We start from the raw sequence: 25479 nt of genomic DNA on the forward strand, positions 1-25479 counted from the left end.
TGGCAACAGAATACTATCTCTTCAATTATGTTATGGTTTAGATATGAAGTAGTCCCCTCACCAAGGGGGGGGGGGGGCTCACAAAGGTGATTAGAACGAGAAGGAGCTAACTCCTTCATTCTCCCTTCTTTCCTCTCTCTGCTTCTTAGCTGCCACGAGTAAGTAGCTCTTTCCAGCCAAGCCTTTCCTGTGTGATGTTTCCACCCCAACACAGACCACAGTAATGGAGCCAGCCAGATACGGGCTGACACTGTTGAAATGAGCTGTAAATCTTTCCTCCCTCAAATTGTTGATCTCAGACATCCTGTCACCATGATGAAAGACTGACCCAAGGGCTGTCCATAAACCTTTTCTAAGACTACAGTACACATGTTCCCTTTCTTCCACATTCAGAAACCCTATTATAACTCTGCTTCAGTTCAGCTCTTTCCAGCTGAGAATAAAAGCATGTGACCTGACTACACAAGAGAATACCATGGGCCAACATGCTCAGAAGCCTAGGAAGGGCTGCTTAGCTCTTTCTCCCTCAGTTCATTTGGTGTGTGATCTTTCCATGGCATCTCCAGCACTGTAAGACTAGTATACACAAGATTTTCAACCAATTTCTTATTAATGAAAGATTAGCTGGAAAACAAAACAAAAGCCCACCCACAAGTACCATATTACATACCCAGGGACCAGCCGTACCTTCTTCAGCAGAGTGCCATCGACGACCATCCTGATAAGAGCAGACAGAATCACACAGAGCAGTGCAGACACAAGCACCATCACACCCCCTGCCGCCAGCCACGGGAGGCTGCAGAGGTAGCATGAGCTCTCAGACGAGGTGCATACCAGGACATGAATAGCCGAAAGAACCAGAAATACCAAATAAAAGAGCAGGGAAAACACAGGAGACAACAGGGGAACATCCAGCTCATCCTTCCTGCACAGCACATGTGGGGTGCTAAGGAGGAACAGGGTGAGAACCTGAAATAGAAGATCAAGGGTGTCTATGGAAGGCCAGGCATTGTCAAAATCAGCCCATCCTGTTGCACTTATAACAACAACAACAACAAAAAGACCCAAGGGAAAACTAGTTTGTTTTTTGCTAAAACTACATAGCTTTATTTATAGTTTTATCTTTTATAGCAGTGCTGAATGAACCATGTGACACATCAGGACGCACAATGGAAGAACAAAGAACATTCCTATTTCCCATGGTACACCGATGCTCTTTTTAGACACAGGGTCTTCCTGTAGCCCAGGCTGGCATGATTTCCCTTCTGTCTTAGTAGCCTGAATTCTAGGATTAGAGACTTAACACTACCATGCCTAGAAGTAATGATATACACATTTAAAACCACCGTGTTCTAGCTGAGTTGTGAAATCAATTTAACACACAAACCATGACAATACAAGTGTCTGTACCTCCAAAACCACGACAGTCCCTACTGCCATGGAGTAGATGTCATAGTGAGCCACCTGTGTGCTCAGAGACAGGCTCAGGGTCTTCAGGGCACCCAGGTACTGCCTGAGTACTTTGGTCCCCAGGCCAAGCAGGATGTCTGAATGGTTTTCTTCCAAGTGTAGCTTGACCCAATTTCCATGCAACCTTTCTGCCATTTTAAACTGCTCAAATCCAGGATCTATCAGACAAAAGGATTATACACACTTAGAATTTTAGTGCATTCACTTATTCCTGGCATAGTCTTTAGAACTGATACCCAATGAAGGCAATCTGTTCCTAGGCAGGAAGGGTCAGCAACACTTCGGTAATACTGTGACAGTCGATGACATAATTCACCCAAGCCAGCACACACAGTATAGGCAGAAATTAGCACCCACGCTTGGCCCGGACACTTTCTCTACATCGCTCATGTGATCTTATCTCTCTCCTCTCTTCTTTTTGTCTCTTCCCATTCTTTTTTTCTGTGAAATATAAAAACAATTCTGAAGTGTACTGCATCAACAGGCCCTGGTCCACAGAGCCTTTCTCATCTTGACAGTGCGTGTGAGGAATCCTGCCCATATACCACACAGGCTGATTCTTGTGCCTTCACACTGGCTTCCTTCCTTACAGTGCTCCTTGTAGAGAGGCAGAGCATGGAAAGGTCCAGGCTCACAGCTACCCCTCTCCGTAGCTCTGAGAGGCTGCTGGAGGCAAGGAGCTGACAATCCTCTTTCCAGATCTGGTTATTATTCTTTACTATGTTGTGCTTGCTTCTGACTATATGAGTCTAAAAAAACAAGACTTTTCCTCCTGAGATGTTCAGTTCTTTAAAATGCACCTCATGTACCAGCAGGGCCACATATGCTGTCATTCCCTACAGTGCTGCACAGTGATCTGTGAACACAACTCATGCTTCACCTTCAAAGCAGAAAAAAAAAAAACCCGCAGGCATTCTCTTGCTGAGAACAAGGGTTCAATGGCACAATTTTAATGTGAACCTGAGCATTTCGGGTGGCACCTCTCCTTACTGGGTGTCACAAATTGCACAGAGAAAAACTGGTCAGAGCCTCTCTAAGCAGCTTGCGAACTTCCGCAATGAGCCACGATTGACGGATGAGACAACTGTGCCTGTTCTCCAGATGAGAAATAGAGCTAGAATTAGGGCATTTGCTCAGGTCACAAAGTGACAGAAAGCATTATTCTAAACTCTTGAACTTACGTTCAAGGCTGATGCCCTCAGGGTTATACCACATGAAAACAGGGGTATCTATGTTTATACCCCAAGCCTCCACAGTGACTTGTTATTCATAATCCATAGTCTCTCTTCCAGGGAATCACAGAGACTTGGGCCACCTATGCCTATACCCCATAGTATCTATAAGTGAACTATAGAAGACTAGTGGTACCTGTACCTACACCCATAACCTCCATAAGACTCATAAAGACATAGGGTACCTGTGTCTATAACCCACAGCCTCCATGAGTAAGCCACAAAGGTCTGTCTATGTATACTATGATCTATCTGTGTACACAACAGTTTTATACATTTCTACAAACGAACCACAGAGACACAGGATATTTGTGTTACATCTTACAGCCGTTATAAAATGAGTCATAGAAACCTGGGGTTCCTGTTCATGCAGCTACATGAATACTTCTAAGCACTGACTATGTCCCTAGATATCACATCTTGAATAAAAAACACAATGGATTGCAAATTGAAATAAATAAAGAAAGAAAGAAAGAAAGAAAGAGAGAAAGAAAGAAAGAAAGAAAGAAAGAGAGAGAAATACAATGGTGAATAAATAGCACAATTCCTGTCTGCTTTCGCTGACTCAGAAGGCACAAACACAAACAAATGTAAACAAAGCACTATGTTGTAGGTATAGACACCTCTGATAACAATTTGTGAGGGATGGAAGCTGGAGAGATGGCTCAGTGGTTAAGAGCTCTGGCTGCTCTTTCCATGGATCCAGGTTTGAGTCCCAGGACCCAGGTGGCAGCTCACAACCATATAGGGTGACCCAACATCCTTTTGTTCTGGCTTCTGAAATGCATGCACACAACACATAGACATACATGAGGCAAAACACACGAAAGAAATTATTTTTAGTCACAAAGTATGCCATAAAGGAAAAGAGTTAATAGGAGAGATTTCTGGTAATAGAAAATAATTGATTTTAGATTGGAAGTGGAATACAGGGCAAGGATAGTCTGATAACCTGACTGTAAAGGATGCCCAGGAATTAACCAGATCAGGAACTAGGAAAGAGGAACATCCAGTTACTATGAACATATTGTTTAAAATTCCTGAGGCAAAAAAAAAAAAAAAAAAGGTGGTTCCACTAGAACTGAAAGACAGAGGGCAAGAAGCGTCAGATTTGGCTAGCTGTTGTGGAAGCTTCTGTTGGCCTTGCTTTGTGATTTAAAATGTAATGATGGTGTAGGCACAGATAGGCCTCGCAGGAGCGAAGCCCCGCCCCCATGTCTCCTAAGCCCTGGAGACTTGTTTCCGTTCTATTTAACGTGGTTCCTAACGTTTTTTCTAACCTGACATTTCTGAAAAAGCGAATAATTCTTAGTAGCTGTTTTTTGTTGGCAATTTTACTAGATTAGAAATTTTCTAAGAACAACAAAATATGAAAAAACTGGCTAGCCTGTGGCTAATGCCAATAATCTCAGCTACTCAAGAGGCTGAGTCAAGAGGATCACAAATTGAAGGTCAACCTAAGCTACAGAATTCAAGGACAGAGACGTAGTTTATAGAGTGTTTGCCTATCATATGCAAGGAGTGAGGTTCAATTCCCAGTAGTGGAAAACCAACACCACAACTGAAAATATAAATAAAAAACAAAGCCAAACAAATGAACAAACAAAACCACCAAAAAAACCCACTTTACCAAATATACACACTAAAATTAAAAACAATAAAACATCACCATACCTAAAATAAAAAAAAAACAAACTAAACAAACTAACCAACATTCTCCCACCCCTCAAAAAACAAACAAAAAAGCATCTTACAAGCCTATAAGTTATTTCAGGTGGGAAAAAAAAAGCAAGAATAATAGTTATGTGCACTGAAGCCACGCCTCACCCCTAACAAAGCCTCCCACCTGGACTGGATTGAGTACTTGTCCAGGAAGTCTTCCTGCCCCTTGTATATGGCTCCCAGTCATTTCCTAGCTGGCAGACAGGTCTGTCTTCCACAGGTAACACTCATGGTATTCACCCTACTGGCTGTACATCACAACCTAAAGAAGAAAACTTGCCAGTATCATACCAAATACTGCCTCAAACACAAGTGCCTCCTCTAGACTCGTGAAGGAGCACCAGGGACAGATGTGCTAGTCTGTGATCTGCTGGACATACCAGAGGAAATCAACTGAAAACGTGACTCAGGTGATCTACAAAGATCCTCATAGAGGTTTACACTTCTCCTGCGATCATTCCTATCGGCACAGAAATCGCCCTTAGTATCTCCAGCTAAAAGACAAACAGTCTGCCTTTCTGATCCTCAACTGCCCTTACCTGTACCTATTCTGACCAGGCTCTCTCCCAACACAGGAGCTGCTCCAGCAATCACTGATGACTCCACATCCTCAGAACCAATAATTAGTTCTCAATTCCCCTTTGCTTTACCACATCAATACAGTGGCTTACTTTCTCCTTAGTGAAATTCTTTGAAAATTTGGTCCCCAGCTGGTAGAATTATTTGGAAATGATTAGATGTGGCTTTGTTGAAGGGGGTGCCACTGGGGGTGGCTTTGAGGTTTCAAGGGCCTTCACCATCCCCAGTTAGCTTTCTCTTCCTCAAGCTTGTAGACCATGATGTAAGCTCTGAGCTACTGCTCCAGCATCCTGCCTGCCTGCTGCCATGTCCCCTGCCCTGATAGTCATTGACTCTAAGCCTCTGAAACTCTAAGTCCCAAATAAACTTTCTTCTATAAGTTGCCTTGGTCATGATGTCTTAACACAGAAACAGAAAACTAACAAAGACACCTGCCTTGCAAAGTAGGTCCTGACCGCCTTACTGCATGGTCACCTGTTCTTTCACTGCACAGCTGAAAGACTGGAGTTGTTCCTTTGGCTTAGGTCTTCTTGCGCCTTATATCCCACTGTACCAGCAAATATTATCTTGTTACCTCCAAACACATCTACAATGTAACCACTTCTAATTTCCATCACCACGCAGGGCTCACTAAAACACTACAGGTGTTCCTTGCTTGCTCTGCTAAGTACAAGGCAGAACTCCCAGAGGGGATCTGGGAGAACCTTTGAAAATGCAGAAAACTCTGCCCTACCCTCCTTCACCTAGACAAAACTGAACACTCATCTAATGCCTCACAGCCTTCTGATGACATCTCTGAACTCATCTCCTTAACCTCTTACCCTCAGTCTACAAAGCTCCCTCTTAAACCTAAGATTATGCTTTTTATGGAGACCAACCTACCTATGTTCCTATGTGTAATCTTTTCCTAGGGTTCTGGTCACTACCTGGCATCTTCACAATACTTTTGTTTTCTTCATGCTGAAAGATTCTGTGATGTATAAGGAACGGTGGGCTGCATTCCGCCTGGCTCCCGCACGGCCAGCTTTACACCCGAAATAACAACACAAACTGTATTCTTTTAAACACTGCCTGGCTCATTATCTGTAGCCTCTTATTAGCTAACTCTCACATCTTGACTCAACCCATTTCTAATAATCTGTGTCTCACCACGAGGTGGTGGCTTACCGGGAAATATCCAGCATGTCTGCCCTGGTGGCTAGCTGCATGGCATCTGCCTCACTGCCTTCTTCCTCCCAGCATTCTGTTCTGTCTACTCCGCCTATCTAAGCTGCTGTCCTATCAAAAGCCAAGGCAGTTTCTTTATTAACCAATGAAAGTAACACATAGACAGTTAGCCCTCCTCCATCACTGTGAGGACAGAGATCTGGTGCCACCAGTACTTCTAACATGGTATCCCTTGTTCATAAACAAAAACTTGGTAAATATTTCTTGAATTAATAAATGTATAGATTTCAAATAGATTAATTATATTTGTGGGTGTTGTTAACAGTGACAGTTAAGGGCCTAAGGAAACATGAAATAGTATTTATAATTAGAGAGTGACAACTACCAAGTATTCCATACAAACTACACACCAGAAAACATTTGGAAAACACAAGGCCCATGGAATCATGACGACCTTATACAAGTTAGAACTACAATTACCTTACCTTTTTCATATGATGGTACATTTTCTTGCAATAGTTTGCTAAGTTGTAATGTGTTTAAGTGTAAGAATCTCAGTTGTTCTCGCATGGATTTTCCTTCTATGACTGGAAATAAGAGGCTCCCTACACTGTCTTTAGGAATCGGCAAACCAAGTCCAATCGCTAGTGTGGCAGCCAAGTCAGTCTGCTGGACATGCTTTGGGTGTCGGACATCCCCTGGAAAAAAGAAAACATTTTAAACAATAGGTTTGTAAAAGGTAGAAAATGGTAGTTATTCTTGAATTTAAGCAACTACAGTTAATATAAATCAAAACTACCACGTCTTCAAACCACTCAACTACACAATCACACAGAAATTTATCAAGTGCTAACTTCCCTTAAGTAGCTTTAAATATAATGGATAAAGTCTAATTTTAAAAGTACAGTTATCGTGATTGTAGCATTGGGCATGGAAGTGACAAGAAGCCTAGCAGAGGCCAAGGAATGGCACTTGGGTGACGTCAAGTCAACATGAGTTAGGATTAGCAGTGGTTCCTGAACTGTAACAGGATCTTTTCCTAGGAACGCAGGGTGGGGATAGGTTCAGCTGGGCAGACAGGCCACTGACTAGGACAACGAGGACGAGTAAGAAGTAAGACTCTGCCTATCCACATAACCTTCTCAAGCTGGTAGTAGTGGTCTGCACAACCAGCTCCTTAGAGAAGACCGGCTGTGGTGTTCAGACATCAGGCTCAGGGCCCTGTACACCGAACAACCTTGATGAAAAGCACCCTAGCAGAGATTTCTCAGCGGTAAAGAATGTGACCCCTAGCCCCACCCTATCTCCACCCCAGAAGCATCAGAACAGGTTTACAGGGCTGACTGAGTCACCAGGGAAGTCTTCTTGGACAGCCCTGCTCAGAGCTGAGACACACCAGTGGGAATGTGTGGAGATTTTACTTTAATTGCAGTAATTTTTGGTTGTACAGATTTTTCACTTGGTCAAATTTATTTTCTAGACAAACTTTCTACTTTAATATTATTGCTTATTATCTTCCAGTATTTTCTGCTACTATTTTCTTACATTGTTTTGAGCTGAAAAAAAAACAAACATGAAACAAATGCAAAAACAACACAAATTCACTTCATTTAATCAGACACTATTCTAAGGCCAATGCATGTCTACTATGGGGTGATGTAAGTGTATTCCATGTGATGCTCTAACTCTACCAAGCACTAATAACTAGAACTCTAGGCTCAGGCAGAGAAAGCAGAGGCCAGATCTATAGAGATGATTTCATAGTTCTGAATGTGAACTGGAAGTATCAATTCAAACTCAAGATTACCTTATCTGAAAAGATTTCCACGGGGCAGTGGTGGCACACACTTTTAATCCCAGCACTTGGGAGGCAGAGACAGGCAGATCTCTGAGTTTGAGGCCGGCCTGGTCTACAGAGTGAGTTGGAGGCCAGCCTGGTCTACAGAGTGAGTTCCAGGACAGAAAGAGCTACACAGAGAAACCCTGCCTCAGCAGAAACCTAATAAGACCCAGCATAAATTCACACTTCTGACACAGTATATTCTACAAATTCTACCAATACCAATACTTGAAGGATCAGGACATCCTGGGAAGCTAACTGAGCCCTGAGAAAGACACAGGCATAGCAGTTAGGAATACTGTTCAGAGGGCAAGAGAGGGATCCGAGACCATTAAAGTCTTGCACAAAGGACTTGGGAATTAATATGAAGATGTTCCCACTGGCCAAAGATATGGGAAAATAAAGAATAGTAGTTATAATGAATAGAAACAAATCAATATGCTTAACCCCAATATTACTAAAAACTGAACAAGTTTAATTGGCCATACTTGAAGAATGAGTCATTAATTGATTTGAAACTGGTATGTGGGGAAAAAAAACAATACATTTTGTCTCTCTTATGCAAAAAAATATCACTGGGAAATCCAAAGTATATGGGAACGTTTTCTTTTCCTTTGCTTTCTTTCTTTTTCTTTCTTCTTCCTCTTTTTTTTGTTTTTTTTTTTTTTTGTTTTGTTTTTCTAGACAAGATTTCTCAGTGTAGCCTTAGATGTCCTAGAACTCACTCTGTAGATCAGGCTGGCTTCAAACTCAGAGAGAGTTCCTCCTACCTCTACCTCCTAAGTGCTGGGAATAAAGGTATGTGCCAACACCTCCTGGCATGTTCTCCCAAAAGTTCTGTGATGAAAACTTAATCTCTGGTGTACTGATGTTGGGAGGTGGTATCTTCTGTCAGGTATCAGCTCATGGGCCCTAGCACCACTATAAAATGGCCTCTCAAAAAAAAAATCTCATCCTCTTTACCCTTCTGTCTTCTGTCACAGGAGGATACAATGCTCCTTCCCTCCAGAGGCAGTAATTAAGGAATCATCTTGGAATAGGGGAACAAACCTCACCAGATTCTGACATTCTGACCTTGCAATTCCCAGCCTGCAAGAAGCAAGAAATCAATTTCTTTCTCTATAAGTTATCATATCTCTGTGATTGTTAGAATAGCAAGATAATAAATAAATAAGGATTAAATAGCACAGTAATAGCTAAGTAATATAAAAATATGGAATTAAAACACTACTCTTTGCAAACTCCCATCTGGTCATCAATGACTACTAAAATCACAAAGTCCTATATAAGGAGACTGCTCATTTGTTTCCCAGCCGCCCAGACCTGAAATAATCACACAGAAACTATATTAATTAAAACACTTCTTGGCCTATTAGCTTAGGTTTCTCATTAACTAACTTTTACATCTTAAATTAACACATTTCTATTATTCTATCTATCGCTACAAGACTGTGGCTCACCGGGTAAGCAGCGCTGTAACTAACACAGTTTCTGTGTGATTGTTTCATGTCTGGGTTGTTGGAAAATAAACGAGCAGCCTCCGTCTACAAAGTCCAGTGTTACAGTTTAGGTTACAAAAAAAATTCTACTACAAGGCTTGTGCATTTGAATTCTTGGTTCTCAGCAGGCAGCACTACTTTGGGAGATTGTGGAGGCTGAGGCAGGAAGACTGAGAGTTAGATCAGTTATGTTACATAGCTAGACTGGTTCAGAGGAATCTAGATCAGAGCAGGGGACTCCACAGACAATTTGATTTTTTTTCTCAGCAAATAAATGGTAGTAAATTAAGAGTTGGAAACTTATGAGTTAATAGAAACCTAGGAGACACACTGACACATCACAATGTATGGATCTTATTTGTACCTAATTTAAATAAATTAAGACAATGAGAGAGAAAGAGGGAGACAGAGAGCGGGGGGGGGGGGGGGAGGGAGAGAAGCAGAGGCATTGGAAATCTAAACATTATTTGATGGCATTAAGGAATTAATGACATTTTTGACACAGTAATAGAACCAGGATCATGTGAAGAAAGAAAGTGGATATTTATAGTTCTGAGGTCTGACCCTAAATCATAAGGAAAATGAGTGTGTGCACAGAAGGAACAAGACAAGCTAAAGCTAGATAGTAACTATTTAAATTGGGTGGTACATCTGGAGACTTACACTGTTTAACTGCCTTTAATGGGTCTGAAACTTTCTACATAAAAAAAAATCTTTTGAAGTGGTTAAAATGTTTGGACCTGGGATTTATTTTAGTTTAAAAAGTGAGATGAGGGGCTGGAGAGATGGCTCAGTGGTTAAGAGCATTGCCTGCTCTTCCAAAGGTCCTGAGTTCAATTCCCGGCAACCACATGGCAGCTCACAACCATCTGCAATGAGGTCCGGTGCCCTCTTCTGGCCTGCAGACATATACAGAGACAGAATATTGTATACATAATAAATAAATAAATATTTTTTTTTAAAAAAAAGTGAGATGAGGTGGGTAACCAGCATTACTGCTTAATAGGTTACCTGGGCATACTATACTAACATAATGTTGGGTGTCCTGTCTTTTTTCATTAATGTGATATGCCACTATTATCAACAAACCTTTTCTTTTTTAAAAAAATCTTTATTTATCTACTTATTATGTACACAGTGTTCTGCCTGCATGTATGTTTGGATGCCAGAAGAGGGCACCAGATCTCATTACAGATGGTTCTGAGCCACCATGTGGTTGCTGGGAATTGAACTCAGGACCCCTGGAAGAACAGTCAGTGCTCTTAACCTCTGAGCCATCTCTCCAGCCCATCAACAAACCTTTTATGCTGGAATCTGTTTTAACCCTTCTTTTCCTCCATTGAAAGGCTTGTCAATCTTGCCAGCACAAACTTTTAATAACTGTAGCTTTGCACTGAGAACACAGGGTATGAAGGGCTTTATCTTACAGGTATTTCAGAGAACTAGTCCCAGCTCTTCCATTACTTATATACATTTCCATTTGCCCCACTATTTCCCTAATTCAGCAATCTTTAGAACCTTTAATAAACAAATATTGATGAAAAAGCTGACAGGCACCACTTAGGCTTGGAAGACAAAACAAGTTCATGAAACAAGCCAAGTCCTACCCAGTGGTGAGTCAGATAACCAATATACCTGCTCTGCCCTATGCAGGTCCAGGAGAAGGTATGTTATTCTTCCCTTGCCCCTGCAGTGACCCATACCCATGTTTCCCACTGGGCCGGGAGACACAGGACATACCTGCGTCTTCGGGCCCAGCAGGTTGAGAGCAGTCTATGAAATCACATGACAGATAATCCAAACTTCATAAAAACAACAGCCACATTTACACTCTGAAAATTAGCTAAGAGTATTTATCAAATGAAGAAACATTCATGCATGAAAATCTACTGAACTTTTATAAGAACTTTAAGAGTTTGTGGCACATGAATCTGTAACATCTCTTCCCCCATCCTGACCCCAGGTTCCGGAAAACAACAACTCCACAGGGGAGTCAGCTAGGAAAACAGCCCCACAACTCACCCCATCAATGGAGAGAGTGTCTGTCCCAAGGTAAAAAACATGTCATTTCTCACCTATTTTTGTCTCAGAAACAAAAGAGCAATCAGGTGGCAAAGAGTGGAGCTTCCAGGCTTGGTGACAGCAATAGCTACAGCTGCCTAAGAGGGCAACTGTGTGCCCTAGAAATAAGGAAGCAACCGATAGTCCTACCCAGCTGTCCTGCCTATGAACTACTCGGACAATCTACATGGCCAGCACAGCAGGATAACCCTAAGAGTGCGATAGAGGCCTCATATATTGCTGGTAACCAACAGCTCTCTAATTGGACTTAAGGCCCATTCAACAGGATAGAAATCATACTTGGTACTAGAAAAATTAACCAACTCTCCAGGGCTGGTGGGGTCATAGATTTTAGAGAACTTAATAATGCCACTTTACTAAACCAGCATAATTCCTAACTGCATCCTAAATATGAATTCTTATACCCACAAAAAAAATATAGCTCTCACCACTCATCAAAGAGACTTCTCTTTATAACAGATGGAGACCATTTCAGAAAACTGGCCAAAACGCAGACAACAAGGGGTGCCCAGCTGCAACTGATACATCTACAACATAACTCCTGCACCCAAAGCTAGGGAACATCTCCATGGAGAAGGCTGAAAGACTATGAGAGCCAGGGTATCCGGACATCTGCTACACTACTGCATCTCCTGTGGCGACCCAAAAATGTGAGCCTTGTCTGCCGGTCAGAGAGTTGGAGGTTGCTCTAAGTGGCTGATAAGCATAGTTGCACATTCCAACTCAGGATGTAATTACTTGATTCTTTTGACATTAAAATAGCTCACACAAGTAAGTCCATGCCATCCTGACAAGTGGTCAGGATAAGCAAATGTACTTCTGCTCCTTCTTTTGTAACTATGAGGTTACCTGGGAAGTGGCTGTCTTCAGGATACTGGTCTAGGGCAGCTTCACTGCCTAAACAACAGATCTGTTGCCTCAAAGTGTTAAAGCAATTAACTGTTTGAGTTGTCCTTTGTAGTATGTTAATAAAGTTTTCTATTATAGTTTCCCGCCACCATTTGTATTTGGGTATAAAAACATATGGAAAAATAAATGCAGGCGACTTCAGTATTCACTGGAATGCCCACCCCATACTATTCTGTTGTTTCTGTCATTTTTCACACATCTTCATATTCTTTACTACTATTTCAAAATTCCCATGACCGTACCTTGCCAAGAGGTATTTTTGTCAAGGCTGGCCCACAAGAATCTCCTAGAAATGACAAAGAGCCTTCACCCATGACACCACAACAATATGGCGGTCTAAATAAGACCTGAAGAAGTAAAACACCAATAGACACGCTAACATGGAAGGGGCAAATCTCACAGCCTCTGCGGACCAAGAGCTACAGGCATCTAAGGAATGCTCAGAGGAGATAGTCTTCTCAGGGACAAGCCCCTAATAGGCTATCCAATACCAAGTGGTCAGCCTTCAAATTATAGAGATATTTGGAACACTAACAGACTAATCAGGTTGTATTCATATATTTAAGGACACCACATTTTTCCTTTGTTTCTTTCTTTTCTTCTTTTTTTCTTTCTTTCTTTTTGTGTGTGTGTTTGTAAAACAACAATGAAAAGAAACCATGATTTATTTCAAGGGGGAAAAATGAGGGGTACATGGATGGGATTGGAGGGAAGAAAAGGAAGGGGGGAATTGGGCAATTTTAATTTAAAAGTTTGATTTTAAAAACCTTATGGTATAGACTGAGCATCCCAGAGGCATTTCTGCCCATCTAATCTTTTCCACAGTTTCATGACTTTAAGCTAAGCATAGTCCAAAATGTGTCTATGGTCTTTTCTTTTTAAATTGTGACTCTTTAATTAAGGATGTTTAGATGTACTTTTTAATTAAGGATGTTTAGAAAGAGGCTAACCTCTCTAAAAGAATACGAATAGGTTCCCTAACTAAAATTCCTGCTTCTGTCCAAGAAAACAATTGTTTTGGAAATGACTCTCATGGTCTTGCCAACTGCAGGCATATTTTCTCCATTCTTTGAGATCCTGGCTGTACTTGTTTTGGCTTTAAACTCACCAAGATGCCAACCCAATGCATTAGGTTACAGGACCAGAACCAGAAAGTAGCTGCAGGTGTCAGCTTTGCTGCAGAAATACTACTGTGGCCATGGTTTAGTCTTGTGGAGGCAGATGGGCATGCAGCTGGGGGGCGGGGCAGAGAGATAAGCCAAAAATAGTGAGCACTTTTAAAAATATTTAAATAGTAGCTGCTGACATTTTTTCATTTTTAAAATATTTAGACCCAGGCAGCGGTGGCTCACACCTTTAATCCCAGCACTTGGGAGGTAGAGGCAGGTGAATCAGAGTTTGAAGTCAGTCTGGTCTACAGAATGAGTTCCAGGTCAGCCAGGGCTACAAAGAGAAATTCTGTCTTAAGAAAGAATTATATTTATTTATTTACTCATTCATTTATTTTGTGTATATATGTGTACAGGTGTGGGCACATGAATGCCAGGTCAGAGGACAACTGTGAGAGTGATTTCTCTGCTTCCACCAGATGATTCTCAGAGACGGAACTCAAAGAGTCATACTTGACCACAGGTTCCCTTGCCGACTGAGACATCTCACTAGCCCAAGACAAATTTTGAGGAGTTCCATACCTAGCTGGTAATATTTCTAAAATAGAATTCTTACAAAAAGTACTTATATTTTGAGAATCAGAGCAAAAAATTTAAATTATAAATTCTGACTTCCCATCTCCCCTTTAACTTTTATTTCACATTGTTTAGGATAACTTATACCAGACTACAGTTTTAAATGTTAATCATTCCTAATTCTCACCAGGTTTCCTTTCAAATGCAGAGCTGATTAAGATCAGAGGTGTGCTTACTTCCTCTGTGGAAGAGGCCCCATGGCTCCCTGTCTCAGACATCCCATGATCACCACAGAGAACCAGCAAACTGGGTAAGAGAGTCTCTCTCTCCTGTAAGGTAAAGGAGAACCTGTCAACTGTACTTGTCTGGCAAGAACATTTATGGTCTTGCAAAGGAAACAACTGTATAACTTCACTTTAGTTCATCAACAGAACCTTCTCCTTAGTGCATTAAATCTCTTCCAATAAGCTTAGCGTTAGATCAAAGGGTCAGAGGCTACAGGTGAAGAGAGAACAGTGCAGAGCTCCGAGTACACAAGCTGTGGTTATTACCTCTGACAGCAGGGAGCCTGTCATTTCCATGTGGGCACATGACTCCTCTTGCCTCAGTTTCCCACCATTTATTTTACAGAAGTATCCAGAGGGGGCACTAGGCAGGTCACGGGCTTCTCGCCCAGAGCTCTGGCCATTTGACCTTACCTGTTCCAGTGATACTGAGCAGGCTCTTGATCCTCAGTGCTTCTTCTTTACCTGACACACACCACACAGATAGTGTGAATTTTCTTTACCTGACACACACCACACAGATAGTGCGAACCTGTCCCATCCTCCTCTCAAGTCTCTTTTCACACAGAACACTCCTCCAAAAAGACTGTCCTAAATACACTTCTTGAAATTACAGCCTCTCCTTAGTACAGGGGCGCTGGTGCCTGCTGCCTGTGTTTTCCTGAGACAGCAACTACTTTTTGGCACATTTATATTATTTACTGTATTTCTCATGCTTCCTTCCTGGCCTGAATGGAACTCCATAAATAGTAGCGATGTAGACAATACCCACAGTACCCACGGCAGAAGCATGACTGGTTGACTGAAATGGGCAGTGCTCTCTCAGTCATTTCTATTCATTCTAGAAAATACTGGCAATATGAAATCCCATCACCATGCAATGTACCACAGTAAGCCTCACCTTTGACAACAGTGAAGTGTGAATCTTCATCAGGATACTATCCATTTCGCTGAGCTTGTGACCAATCAGGGGGCTGTTGGGCCCAGAAATGTGGCCAATGTGATCTAGGCCTAGATAGTGAAGGATCAACACATCCCAGTCTCCTCTTTTCAATACTTTATCCAAATGTCTTGTGATGTTATTATCCACCTGGGGGGGGGGGGAAGTATGTATAAATAGCGCATCCAATTTTCTGGATCACCAGGAGTCAATCTCAGGTAACAAGACTCACGAAAATTGAAAAAACAAAAACCAAATAAAACCAAAGCCTTGAAGTCATTACAAAGGCAAATGGACATGAGTATTAGACTACGCTTACGCCTATTCTTTATAATGTCTAGATAATTTAAAGGAAAAAAGGCTACTCTGGCATTCACCCCCTCCCCCAAGGGGATCATTGCTTGTCTGAACTAAAGCTGAATAAATAAGCAAGCTAGACAGGCTCAAGAAGCCTGTTTATGGATAATGAAGGTCAGCCAACCAAGAGAGTACAGTAGAGTCAGGAATAAGCCACAGTCCTATATAAAGGCTATTCACAGCATTTATCTCCACTTCTAAAGCAACATCATGAAGATGTGAGGAGGTAAACAGCTCCTGATAGGGCTGGTAGCCTGCTCAGCCAAGTCTTCAGTGAGCCCACTTCCCTCCCTCTGAAACATGCACCACAAATAAAAGTGTTTCCACCTGATGACATATATACCGTGGAAACTTGTTACTACTGAAAAGTCACACTGTGCCTGCCCTGGTGAACATATTCTCAAGGACTGGCTCCCAAACCCCAAACTAAGAAGAGACTCGCACTCTAGTGCTAAACAGATTAACCCTTGTGATTATCACTTCTGCCTCAGGCCCAACCTTTACATACCTGGATATAATCCTGATCTTCCTCTTGCTGGAGCCTGCACCCCAGCACAGGCAGAGGCCTCTTAGAATAAGATTCTACTCAGCTCACTGCAAGCAATCATAGCAAGCTCTGGTCCCCCTATAGATCCCAACAGTTAAAGAATCCCAAAGAGCCACTGGACTCCTGTAACACTGTTGCCTCCCATATGCCCAGATAGGGTCCTCACTCATGCAGTGACGTAGCTTCTCTGCTGTGGCACCCTTCCTGATCTTCTGGGCCTATAACATCTGTACCACTATTTTGCATTTGGGGGCCTACACACCTTGGTTTACACTTCTAACAGGGTTTATGCCTCCACTTACAACTGATGATGCAAATGAATGATTTTTATAATCTTGACACACCACTTCATAAATTAGTAAATACCACACAGGAAATAGCATCACCTGAGTGGAAAATGGTAGTACCAGGCTCGACCTCAGGCATATGCTTCTCTTTTTAAGAAACCGACCTCTGAAATGGGTATGGGAGTGCATGGCTGTAATCCCCGCACTCTGGAGTTGGAGGCACAAATATAGAGTTCAAGGTTGGCCACTGCTACAGATATCCGGGCTACATGAGACCTTGTAATTGGGGGGCGGGGCAGGAAGCTGACCTCTGTATAATCTGACACAAAGAATGATGTTGTCCCATCATACTCCACAAAATGCTTTGGGAATAATTTAAGCCATGTTTCATCTCCATAAAAGATCATTCTTTTCCCAGCAGCTTTGGCCTGTCTTATCACATTATCTTCTAGGAGCACAGGAGAATTGAGGTTCCTGATGACATCAACAAAGCCAGGGAGACTCCCTGTCATCAATGCCTGCAGGAAGAAATATTCGAGACTTAGATCACAGATCCAAAAGTGCAGCCTCGGTGGCAGACGGGCACAGATCTACAGTAGTTCCTAATCTGGCCACTGAGTGAAAGCTAGGACAGCAACAGGGCCAGTGCAGTGGGGAGATAGGACACAGATATTGAAGATTTGATTATTTAATGAACATGGTTCAGGCAATCCTTTCATGGGTAAGACAGGAAAGGAGGAGACAATAATAGTTAGACACAGAGCCAATCACAGAAGCTCTGGGTTAATGACAGTTAATGCTTATATGTATGCATGTACATTGAAAACATGAACTTGTATATTCAGACCCTTTGTCAGGATTCCAAGTAAGATTTAACATGCTGTATGTGACAAGCAAGCTCATTAACTCTAACAAAGAAGGCCTAACAATCCAGAAAATCTAATATCTGTCTCTTAAGTTTTGTTCTTTTTTTTTTTTAACTGCCGATATAGAGTTCTCAAAGTGAACTGGGCCAGGCCTGTTAGTGGGACATCAGACTCACCCACAGTGCTGCACCATGCAGTAGACAGTGGCTGTGACATGTCCTATCTTTCTGATATACAGAGGAGTCAATACTCTACCCACTTTTACCACAAGTCCTACCAGGTCACAGTAATAACAATAAATCTTCATGATTTGGAGTTATACTACCTCTTAAGACAATATCAATAGATTGGTGATAAAAAGAAACAGGAATCTTTGTAATGACTACAGAACTCTAATAAAATTTCTTCGGTAGCAAATAAACACAAACTTCATTTTTTGGCTCTAGGTCTTGGACTCAGTGCTATACATATGTTAGGCAAGTGCTCTATTGCTGAGTTTTATCACCAACCAAGTAAGTAAATATAAATCAACCAGACTTCCAGAGCGGCAGAATGAGGAGCTTGGAAAATCCCTCCACTTCCCAAGAGCAAAGGAAAGTCAACAAAACTATCAAAAGCAATTACTCTAAAACTTAAATAGTCACCAAAATTATGCAGTAAGTTGTGCAGGCATTAGCCAAGGAAACACTGTACCTGTGGTTTTTCCTATCACCTGATCTGATAATGGATTCATTGCAGCTGGCTGTGACAAGCAAGAAACCTACTTAAAATCTGAAAGGGTGCTCTGGGTTGTTGGACCCTAGAGTCCAATCACCAAGGAGGAGTCACCCCAAGAGACCATCTCTCACACCACAACTGATGTAAAAGCATGAGGATTTTATTAATTCTGCCATGACATGGTCTTTTATCATTAGAGAGGCCAGAAAGACCCTGAATAGCTGGTACAGGCTACTTTTAAAGGAAAAAGTCACAGAAGCAAGGAGGGTAGTACAGAATCAAAAGGAGAGTCCAGAAATCATTTGTCAACTATTTTGACTAGTTCATTCAATGGTCAGCTAACTCAATGCTACGGCAGTTGCTGGGTTGGTTGAACAAGGAGGAACACTTTCAAGTCATCTGCAGGTCGTCTCAGCCCAGTTCCAGGGTCTGGGTCTATTGAAGAGAGACTGCAAAGGGGATGGAAAGTACTCAAAGCTCCAGTGCACGCGTGGTTGGTTACCAGGGTCCTGGTTCCCAGGAAGCGGGTGCAGTACTGCTGAGAGGCCTCAGAGTTGTCAGAAATGGCTTTAGAGTTATTTTAGAGTTCTACAGGTAAGATGACAACTATGGATAAGTTTTAAAGTATCCATGTATTTTTGAAATCTGGAGACTTAGAAATAGCCAAAATTACTAGTTCCTCTGCTGAGAAGGAGTTCTTGCTCAAACAGTGAAAGCCAGGTCAGTCAGGTGTCCCCGCACACATGAGCCTCGGGTAGATGCCTTGATGTCAGATAAGCTCAAACACAACCTTTGCAGTAACTGGCTGGCCCTAAACCACACTGGGCCAGCGAAGCCCAACAGAAGAGTGGTTTAAAAACAAGAATTTAAAATAATCTAGAGTCCTGTTAGGTTGCTCAGTAGTTAAGAGCACTTGACACCTGCACGCAGCTCAGCAGCAGTGCCCAGCATTCACAGGACAGCGCACAATCACCTGTAACTGCAGCCCTGGGGACACAACACTCTCGTCTGCCCTCTGCAGGCACCAGGCATATATGTAGTACACATACATCCATGCAGACAAAATGCTCAAACAAATAAAATAAAATCATTTTTTAAAAACACGGTACAGGCCCAGATTTTCGGGCGCCTTTGGCCCTTCCTGCCAGCACTCTTCCTACTCGTCCTGAAAGTATCTTTTTAGTGTAATTTCCACAGAGGGTTTTTCTGACTCCATAACCTCAACAGAATTTCTATCCCTCCAAACTCAGTGTTACATGCAGTTCTCTCCCATCAGACACTCACCACAAGATAATTATTTTATCTGAAATCTCACTTGTCTAATGGCTACGTATGTCCATAGAGACTAACAGCCTTATGAAAGTAGAGGTACTGTTTCCCCCCAAATGTATGCCCATTACACTATCAATACCTAGTACTTGCTCAGTAAGTAGTCTTCAAGCCAATATACAAAAAGAGCTTCATTTTTTTTTTAAATTTAGCCATGATTCTTGGGTAAAACACTATGCACTTCAAAACTACCCTCATCAAAGTGAACACTTAATTATGTAGAAGTAACAGTTGTTGAGGCCAGTTCATACTTGTTTGATAATTTGTATAATATAATTTCAACAAGCAATTTAATTTAACTGAGTTTGTTTTCTTATGTATACAACTTATGAAACAGTCTGAATATCCCTAAAGGTTCCCTCAAGCCTGATGACTCTGGAACACTGCAGACCACCAAAGAGGTGGGGATCTCTTGGACTACAGTGGCCTAGAAAATCTGGTTCTAAATTTTTCCTTCTTTCCATGAAGTATGAACTCCGGATATTTCACAAGCAGTAAGAAGATGGCTCCATCTTTTATTACGGGGTTCCTTCAACATTCCACTGCCCCAGTAAAACTGACAGCATCAAAATATTTTTATGTTTTTAAAATAGGGTCTCCAAGTAGATTAGATAATCTCTCTAAATGTTCAAAATAGTCAAATCAAGATTCATAAAACATCATGCTAAATTTACCTTGATTCGAGGCATCGTAACTGTGGGTGGCTTTGCCTCGGCCACAAAACTATGAGATGCTCCTTTTTCCACCAGGTAAGTTGTGTAGGGCATATACTTCACGCCTTTGGCGCCAAACACAAAATCATCTCTTAAGGCATCTATCAGCACAATAACAACTTTACTGAAGAGAGGAGATGGCAGCTTGGTCCAGTTCGAACTGGCTCCTAAAAGTGTTTAGAAAAGAGGAAATTAAAAATAAATAAACAAACAAATGGGAAATTAAACTTTAGATTTTATTTAGTACTCAACTGCCTTTAATGGTTTTTTTTACTTGTTCTTCTAACACATATCATATCTAGTTCGACCCGAAAGAAAGCCCATTTTTGGTAGCCAGTGTTAATTTTCTGAGACCAGACAAGTCAACCCTGAAAGACAAGGCTCTTTCAAGGGTTGTCACTAGCCCACAGATGTCAGACTACCAAGCGGGATATCTTCTGGGCTAGGCTATGTTAACAACGAGCAGGTACCCAGTAATACGTGGTGAACTGATCTTAGCACAGGGAGGAGTCTACGGCAGGGACGCCTCTCCATAAAAGACCTACAGTTGGGATCTGTGTCCCCGCCTCAGTTTGGCCTAAAACGTAGCCTACCAGGTAGCAAACTGGCGGGTTTAGAAATGGCTTAATGTCCAGTGCCTGGATTGTGTGGACCTGTCTCACAGCATCGTCTTCGTCTGGTGTGTATTTCTGTGTCGGTGAGGACAGTCAGGGTTCTAATGCACTCTTAACCATGGGATGGGAGGTGTGCTGGAGAGTAGCAGGAAACTGGAGGGGTCTGAAGAAATATTACCTCTTAAAACCTATTGCTCAGAACTGGAAACCTAAATTGGGGGTGGTTGAGAGGATTATCAGGAAAAGAAACAGGGATCAGTGCATAGCTGCAAACGAGAAGCGGAGCCGGAGTCACTCGGGGCTTACACTGATTATCACAGTGGCCGGCTGCGATTATCTCCAAGTTGTACGACACAGAAACAAGCTAAACAGTACAAACTGTTTCGGGGAAGGGCAGAATGAAAGCGATGACCACCGGGAAGGGGATCCATACCTGCTACAGGCTCGGGCGCCGGGATTTCTACACCGTGCTCTGGTCTGGCAGAACGAACAGGAGCAGGGAAGAATCCTCGAATAAATATCGCGACCCCGATCACCTCGATCGCGACGCAGCAGGCAGCGAAGGCCCCGGAGCCCAGCCGCATCCTGCCCAGCCGCTGGGCCGAGGTGGCCTGAAACTTCCCGGGGCTGCAGGAACTACAGGACAGGTAACCAGGAGCCACTCCCGGGCTGTCAGAGTCGACTCCCAGCGCGCCTCATCGCGCCGGTGCACCGGAAATACGTCAACGCGCCGGCGGCCGCTCTCTGACGACTTCCTTCCAGCCCGCCCTTGGGGCGATCCTACCAGGAGACTAGGGGCTGGCCCGCCCCATTGTCATCCTTATCCAGTCTGTTCCCCAAAGAGCCCGAAGATTCTCAGGAGCTCGGTTTCCAGTGCCACACCCACTCAGGATTTCAAACTTCACGCCGTCAACCCTTGAAGTACCTTGAGCCAAGCGCTTCTGGCACCGCCGTTGTCCACGCAGGTTTATAGCTGCTGGTTTTCACGTGTATTTTAGGCGCACCTCACCTCCACTCGGTGTTACCGCTCAGGTTTCCTGACGAGTCTCAAGGGCTATTTCTAGGACTAGCCTGCAGGTTAAGCGACCCTGATGTGTTCGGTGACCGCCCCTTCTTTGGAACACTGAGTCACACGCACCATCTTTTTTTTTAAAAAAAAATTCTTTGTGAATTTGGTGTTGCATGTTTAAAAAAGAAATAGCGTCAATGTTGGAGAAGGTTTTTTTATCAACATTTTCTTCTAGAAGTTTTATAGCTTCAGATCCGACAGTTTAGTGGTTAATCCTTTTGACTTGATATTTCTGTATGTACAACATAAAGATCCAGTTCCACTCTTCTGCTTATTTATCCAACACAAGTGGTTTTATTTCCTTGTTATATAGTGTGTCTTAGTTATGGTTTTATTGCTGTGAAGAGATATCACGACCAGGACAACTCTTATAAAGGAAAACATTCAATTGGGGCTGACTTAGAACAGTTCAGAGATTTAGTCCATTAACATCACAGTGGGAAGCATGACAAGAAACAACCTAGATGCCCCTCAACCAAAGAATGAATAAAGAAAATGTGGTACAGTTACACAATGGAGTATTTATTACTTAACTGTTAAAACAAGCAACATCATGAACTTTACAGGCAATTGGATGGAACTAGAAAAAAAAATCATCTTGAGTGAGGTAACCCAGGCCCAGAAAGATAAACATGCTATGTACTCACTCATAAGTGAATATTAACTGTTAAATAAATAATAACCATGCTGCAATCCACAGACCCAGGAGGTTAAGTAACAAGAAGGGCCCAAGGTGGGATTCATGGATCTCCCTGGGAAAGGGGAAGAGAATAGATTTTGTGACAGACTGGGGGTGGATGTAGATGAGAACAGGAGGGGTCAGGGAGGGTAGGGTGTAGGAGGGAGAGTACTGGGAGGGATGATTGGAATTGGAGGGTGGAGATATGGAAAACGAGAGTAGTAGAAACTCCCTGGGATCGATGAAAGTGACCCTAGCAAAGAGCGATGTGGAGCCTGAACTGGGCATCTTCTGTAACCAAGCAAGGCTTGCAGCAGTGGCACTGGGACACCAACCCAGTCACAAAACCTTTAACCTATAATCTGTCCTACCAGAAAGATACACAGGGATAATGGTGGTACAGAACTCATGGGAGTGTCCAACAAACGGCAAGTCTGACTTGAGGCACATACCATGAGAGAGAGCCCACCCCTGACACTGCCTGGATGGCCAGGAGCCAGAGGCTAGACAGCCCTGAGACCCAGGATACAACCAAATATGACTGGAAAAAATTGAATCAAGTGATTTCTAATAATATTCTAATCTACTAATAGATTGGTGTATAGCCCAGTTGTCATCAGAGAGGCATCATCCAGAAACTTATAGGAGCAGATAACCCACAGCCAAAGGAAAAAAAAAAAGATTGTAGGATCCAGAGGGGTTGAGGACACCATGAGAATGCAATCCACAGAATCAACTAAGCAGGAGACACAGAGATTGAAGCAAAAATTACAGGACCTGTATGAATCTGAGCCAGGTCCTCTGAATGTGCATTATGGTTGTGTAGCTGGGTGTTCTTGTGGGACTCCTAACAGTAGAAGTGGGCGGGTGTCTCTGACTCTTTTGTATGCTCTTAGGACCCTTTCCTCCTACTGGGTAGCCTCATTCAGCATTGACATGAGAATTTGTACCTATTCTTATTGTTGCTTGTTATACCATGTTTGGTTAATATCTCTGGGAGGCCTGGTCTTTTTTAGAAGGGAAATGGAGGGGGAGTAGATCTGGGGGAGAGGAGAGTAGGTGGAGAAGCTGGGAGAAGTGAAGAGTGGTTGGGAAGTAATGTATGAGAAAAGAATAAAAAATAATAATAAAATAAAAAAAACAAAAATTACTACATATGGTGGTTTGAAAGAAAATGGCACCCAAAGGTAGTGGCACTATTAGGAGGTAAAGCCTTGTTGGAGTAGGTATGATCTTGGAGGAAGTGTGTCACTGTGGAGGTGGGCTTTGAGGTCTCATATATGCTCAAGATACCACCCAATATCTCAGTCCACTTCTTGGTTGTCTGCAAGATGTAGAACTCTCAGCTACTACTCCAGCACCATTTCTGCCTGCAAGTTGCCTTGTCCTACCGTGATGATAATGGACTGAACCTCTGAACTGTAAACCACCATCTCAATTAAATGTTTTCCTTTATAAGAGTTGCTGTGGTAGCTGGGCAGTGGTGGTACATGCCTTTAACCCCAGCATTTGGGAGGCAGAAGCAAATGGATCTCTGTGAGTTTGAGGCCAGCCTGGTCTACAAGAGCTAGTTCCAGGACAGGCTCCAAAGTTAAAGAGAAACCCTGTCTCAAAAAGCAAAATCAAACAAACAAACAAACAAACAAACAAACAAAAAAGAGTTGCTGTGGTCATGTTATCTCTTCACAGCAATAGAAACCCTAAGACACTATAATTTACGAATTAAAAAGAATCCAAAGTCTCTCAACAGTGAACTCTTGTAAAATCAAATAAAGTTATATGCTTTCTTACTCTAAGAGTGAAAAATCAGAAAAAAGTCCCAATAAGATCAAAGCAAAACCCAAGTCCAAAAGTATAAATACCTCAATATCTGATACCTTGAATTCATAGTCTCCTGAGGTCTAAAGGATCGATTTCTTCAGCTCTACTGTTCCTAGCACACACAGCATGTCTTGTAGACTCAGGTTGTCTCTCCTCCAGACCTGCTTCTGTTCGAGGTGGTTGTCTCTCCACAGCAGCTGATGCTGTACCCTCAACAATGGTCTTTCCTCAGGGACTTCATCCCTGCCACACAACTCAGCAGCTCTTCATGACTTCTTCATGCCTTCAAGACTGACACCATTTAATAGGGTTGCACACATTATCAAGTTTGGCTGCCAACATGAGAGGCAGCCTTGGCCATCCTGGATCACAGATTACATGCTGATCCTAAGGAAATAGTTTCAGAAGATTTTACCTCAATGATGCTGGTCCCTGTCTCTCTCTCTCGCTCACTTGCTCGCTTTCACTCTCTCTCTCTCTCATGCTTTTTTTTTTTTGGTGATTATTGTTTTTTGGTATTTTTGGTTTTTATTTTTTTGAGATAAGGTTTCTCTGGCTGTCCTGGAAGTAGCTCTGTAGTCCAGACTGGCCTGGAACTCACAGAGATCTGCTTGCCTTTGCCTCCCAAATGCTGGGACTAAGGCATGTGCCACTACTGCCTGACTGCTGGTCCCTTTTTAATCACCACTAATTTTTCAGCTCTAGCTAACCAGCATCAATTGTATCATTAAAGCGCAGTAGAACAAAGGTTTCATGACAGTCATGCTTGTTTCTTGTTAATCATAGCTTATTATTCCATTACAGTTGACCAGACATCAGTATTTTTTTTTGTTTTTTTTTTCAAATAGCCATGAGTACAGGTCTTTGTTTCTGTGTTAATTACAGGTCATTAACTATTTTGAAATTGTCCTTCACAAAAATTAGGAAGGTTTTAGTCACTGTTTCTAAAGACGTACTTTGTGTTCTATTCTTTGTTTTCTTCTGCAAGTCCATATATTAAATTGTATATTAAATTGTTTCCAAATTGAACCACCAGTTTCTCAGCCTGTTTCTCTTTGGGGAAAAAGTGGA

The 25479-nt window shown here is 42.3% G+C and overlaps 1 protein-coding gene across 3 annotated transcripts in view; it reads right to left on the minus strand.

The window, feature by feature from the left end:
- Pigg (phosphatidylinositol glycan anchor biosynthesis class G (EMM blood group)) overlaps window positions 1-21550 on the minus strand; it is a 37073-nt gene extending 15523 nt beyond the window's left edge. For 2 of the 3 annotated variants that reach the window (XM_048447041.3, XM_048447039.3), the window contains exons 1-8: window positions 21273-21550; window positions 20187-20392; window positions 16909-17118; window positions 15371-15559; window positions 14373-14514; window positions 6656-6868; window positions 1411-1628; window positions 688-969 (exon numbers count right to left, since the gene is read on the minus strand). In XM_048447041.3, coding sequence (XP_048302998.1) covers window positions 688-969; window positions 1411-1628; window positions 6656-6868; window positions 14373-14514; window positions 15371-15559; window positions 16909-17118; window positions 20187-20392; window positions 21273-21423 — 1611 coding nt within the window. In that variant the 5' untranslated portion in view covers window positions 21424-21550. The remainder of the gene's footprint in view (window positions 1-687; window positions 970-1410; window positions 1629-6655; window positions 6869-14372; window positions 14515-15370; window positions 15560-16908; window positions 17119-20186; window positions 20393-21272) is intronic. The other variant, XM_048447042.3, reaches the window with a different exon arrangement.
- Between the last annotated feature and the right edge of the window lie 3929 nt (window positions 21551-25479).

This window comes from Myodes glareolus, chromosome 8 (genome assembly GCF_982192425.1).
Source record: "Myodes glareolus chromosome 8, mMyoGla1.1, whole genome shotgun sequence".
Lineage (NCBI taxonomy): Eukaryota > Metazoa > Chordata > Mammalia > Rodentia > Cricetidae > Myodes > Myodes glareolus.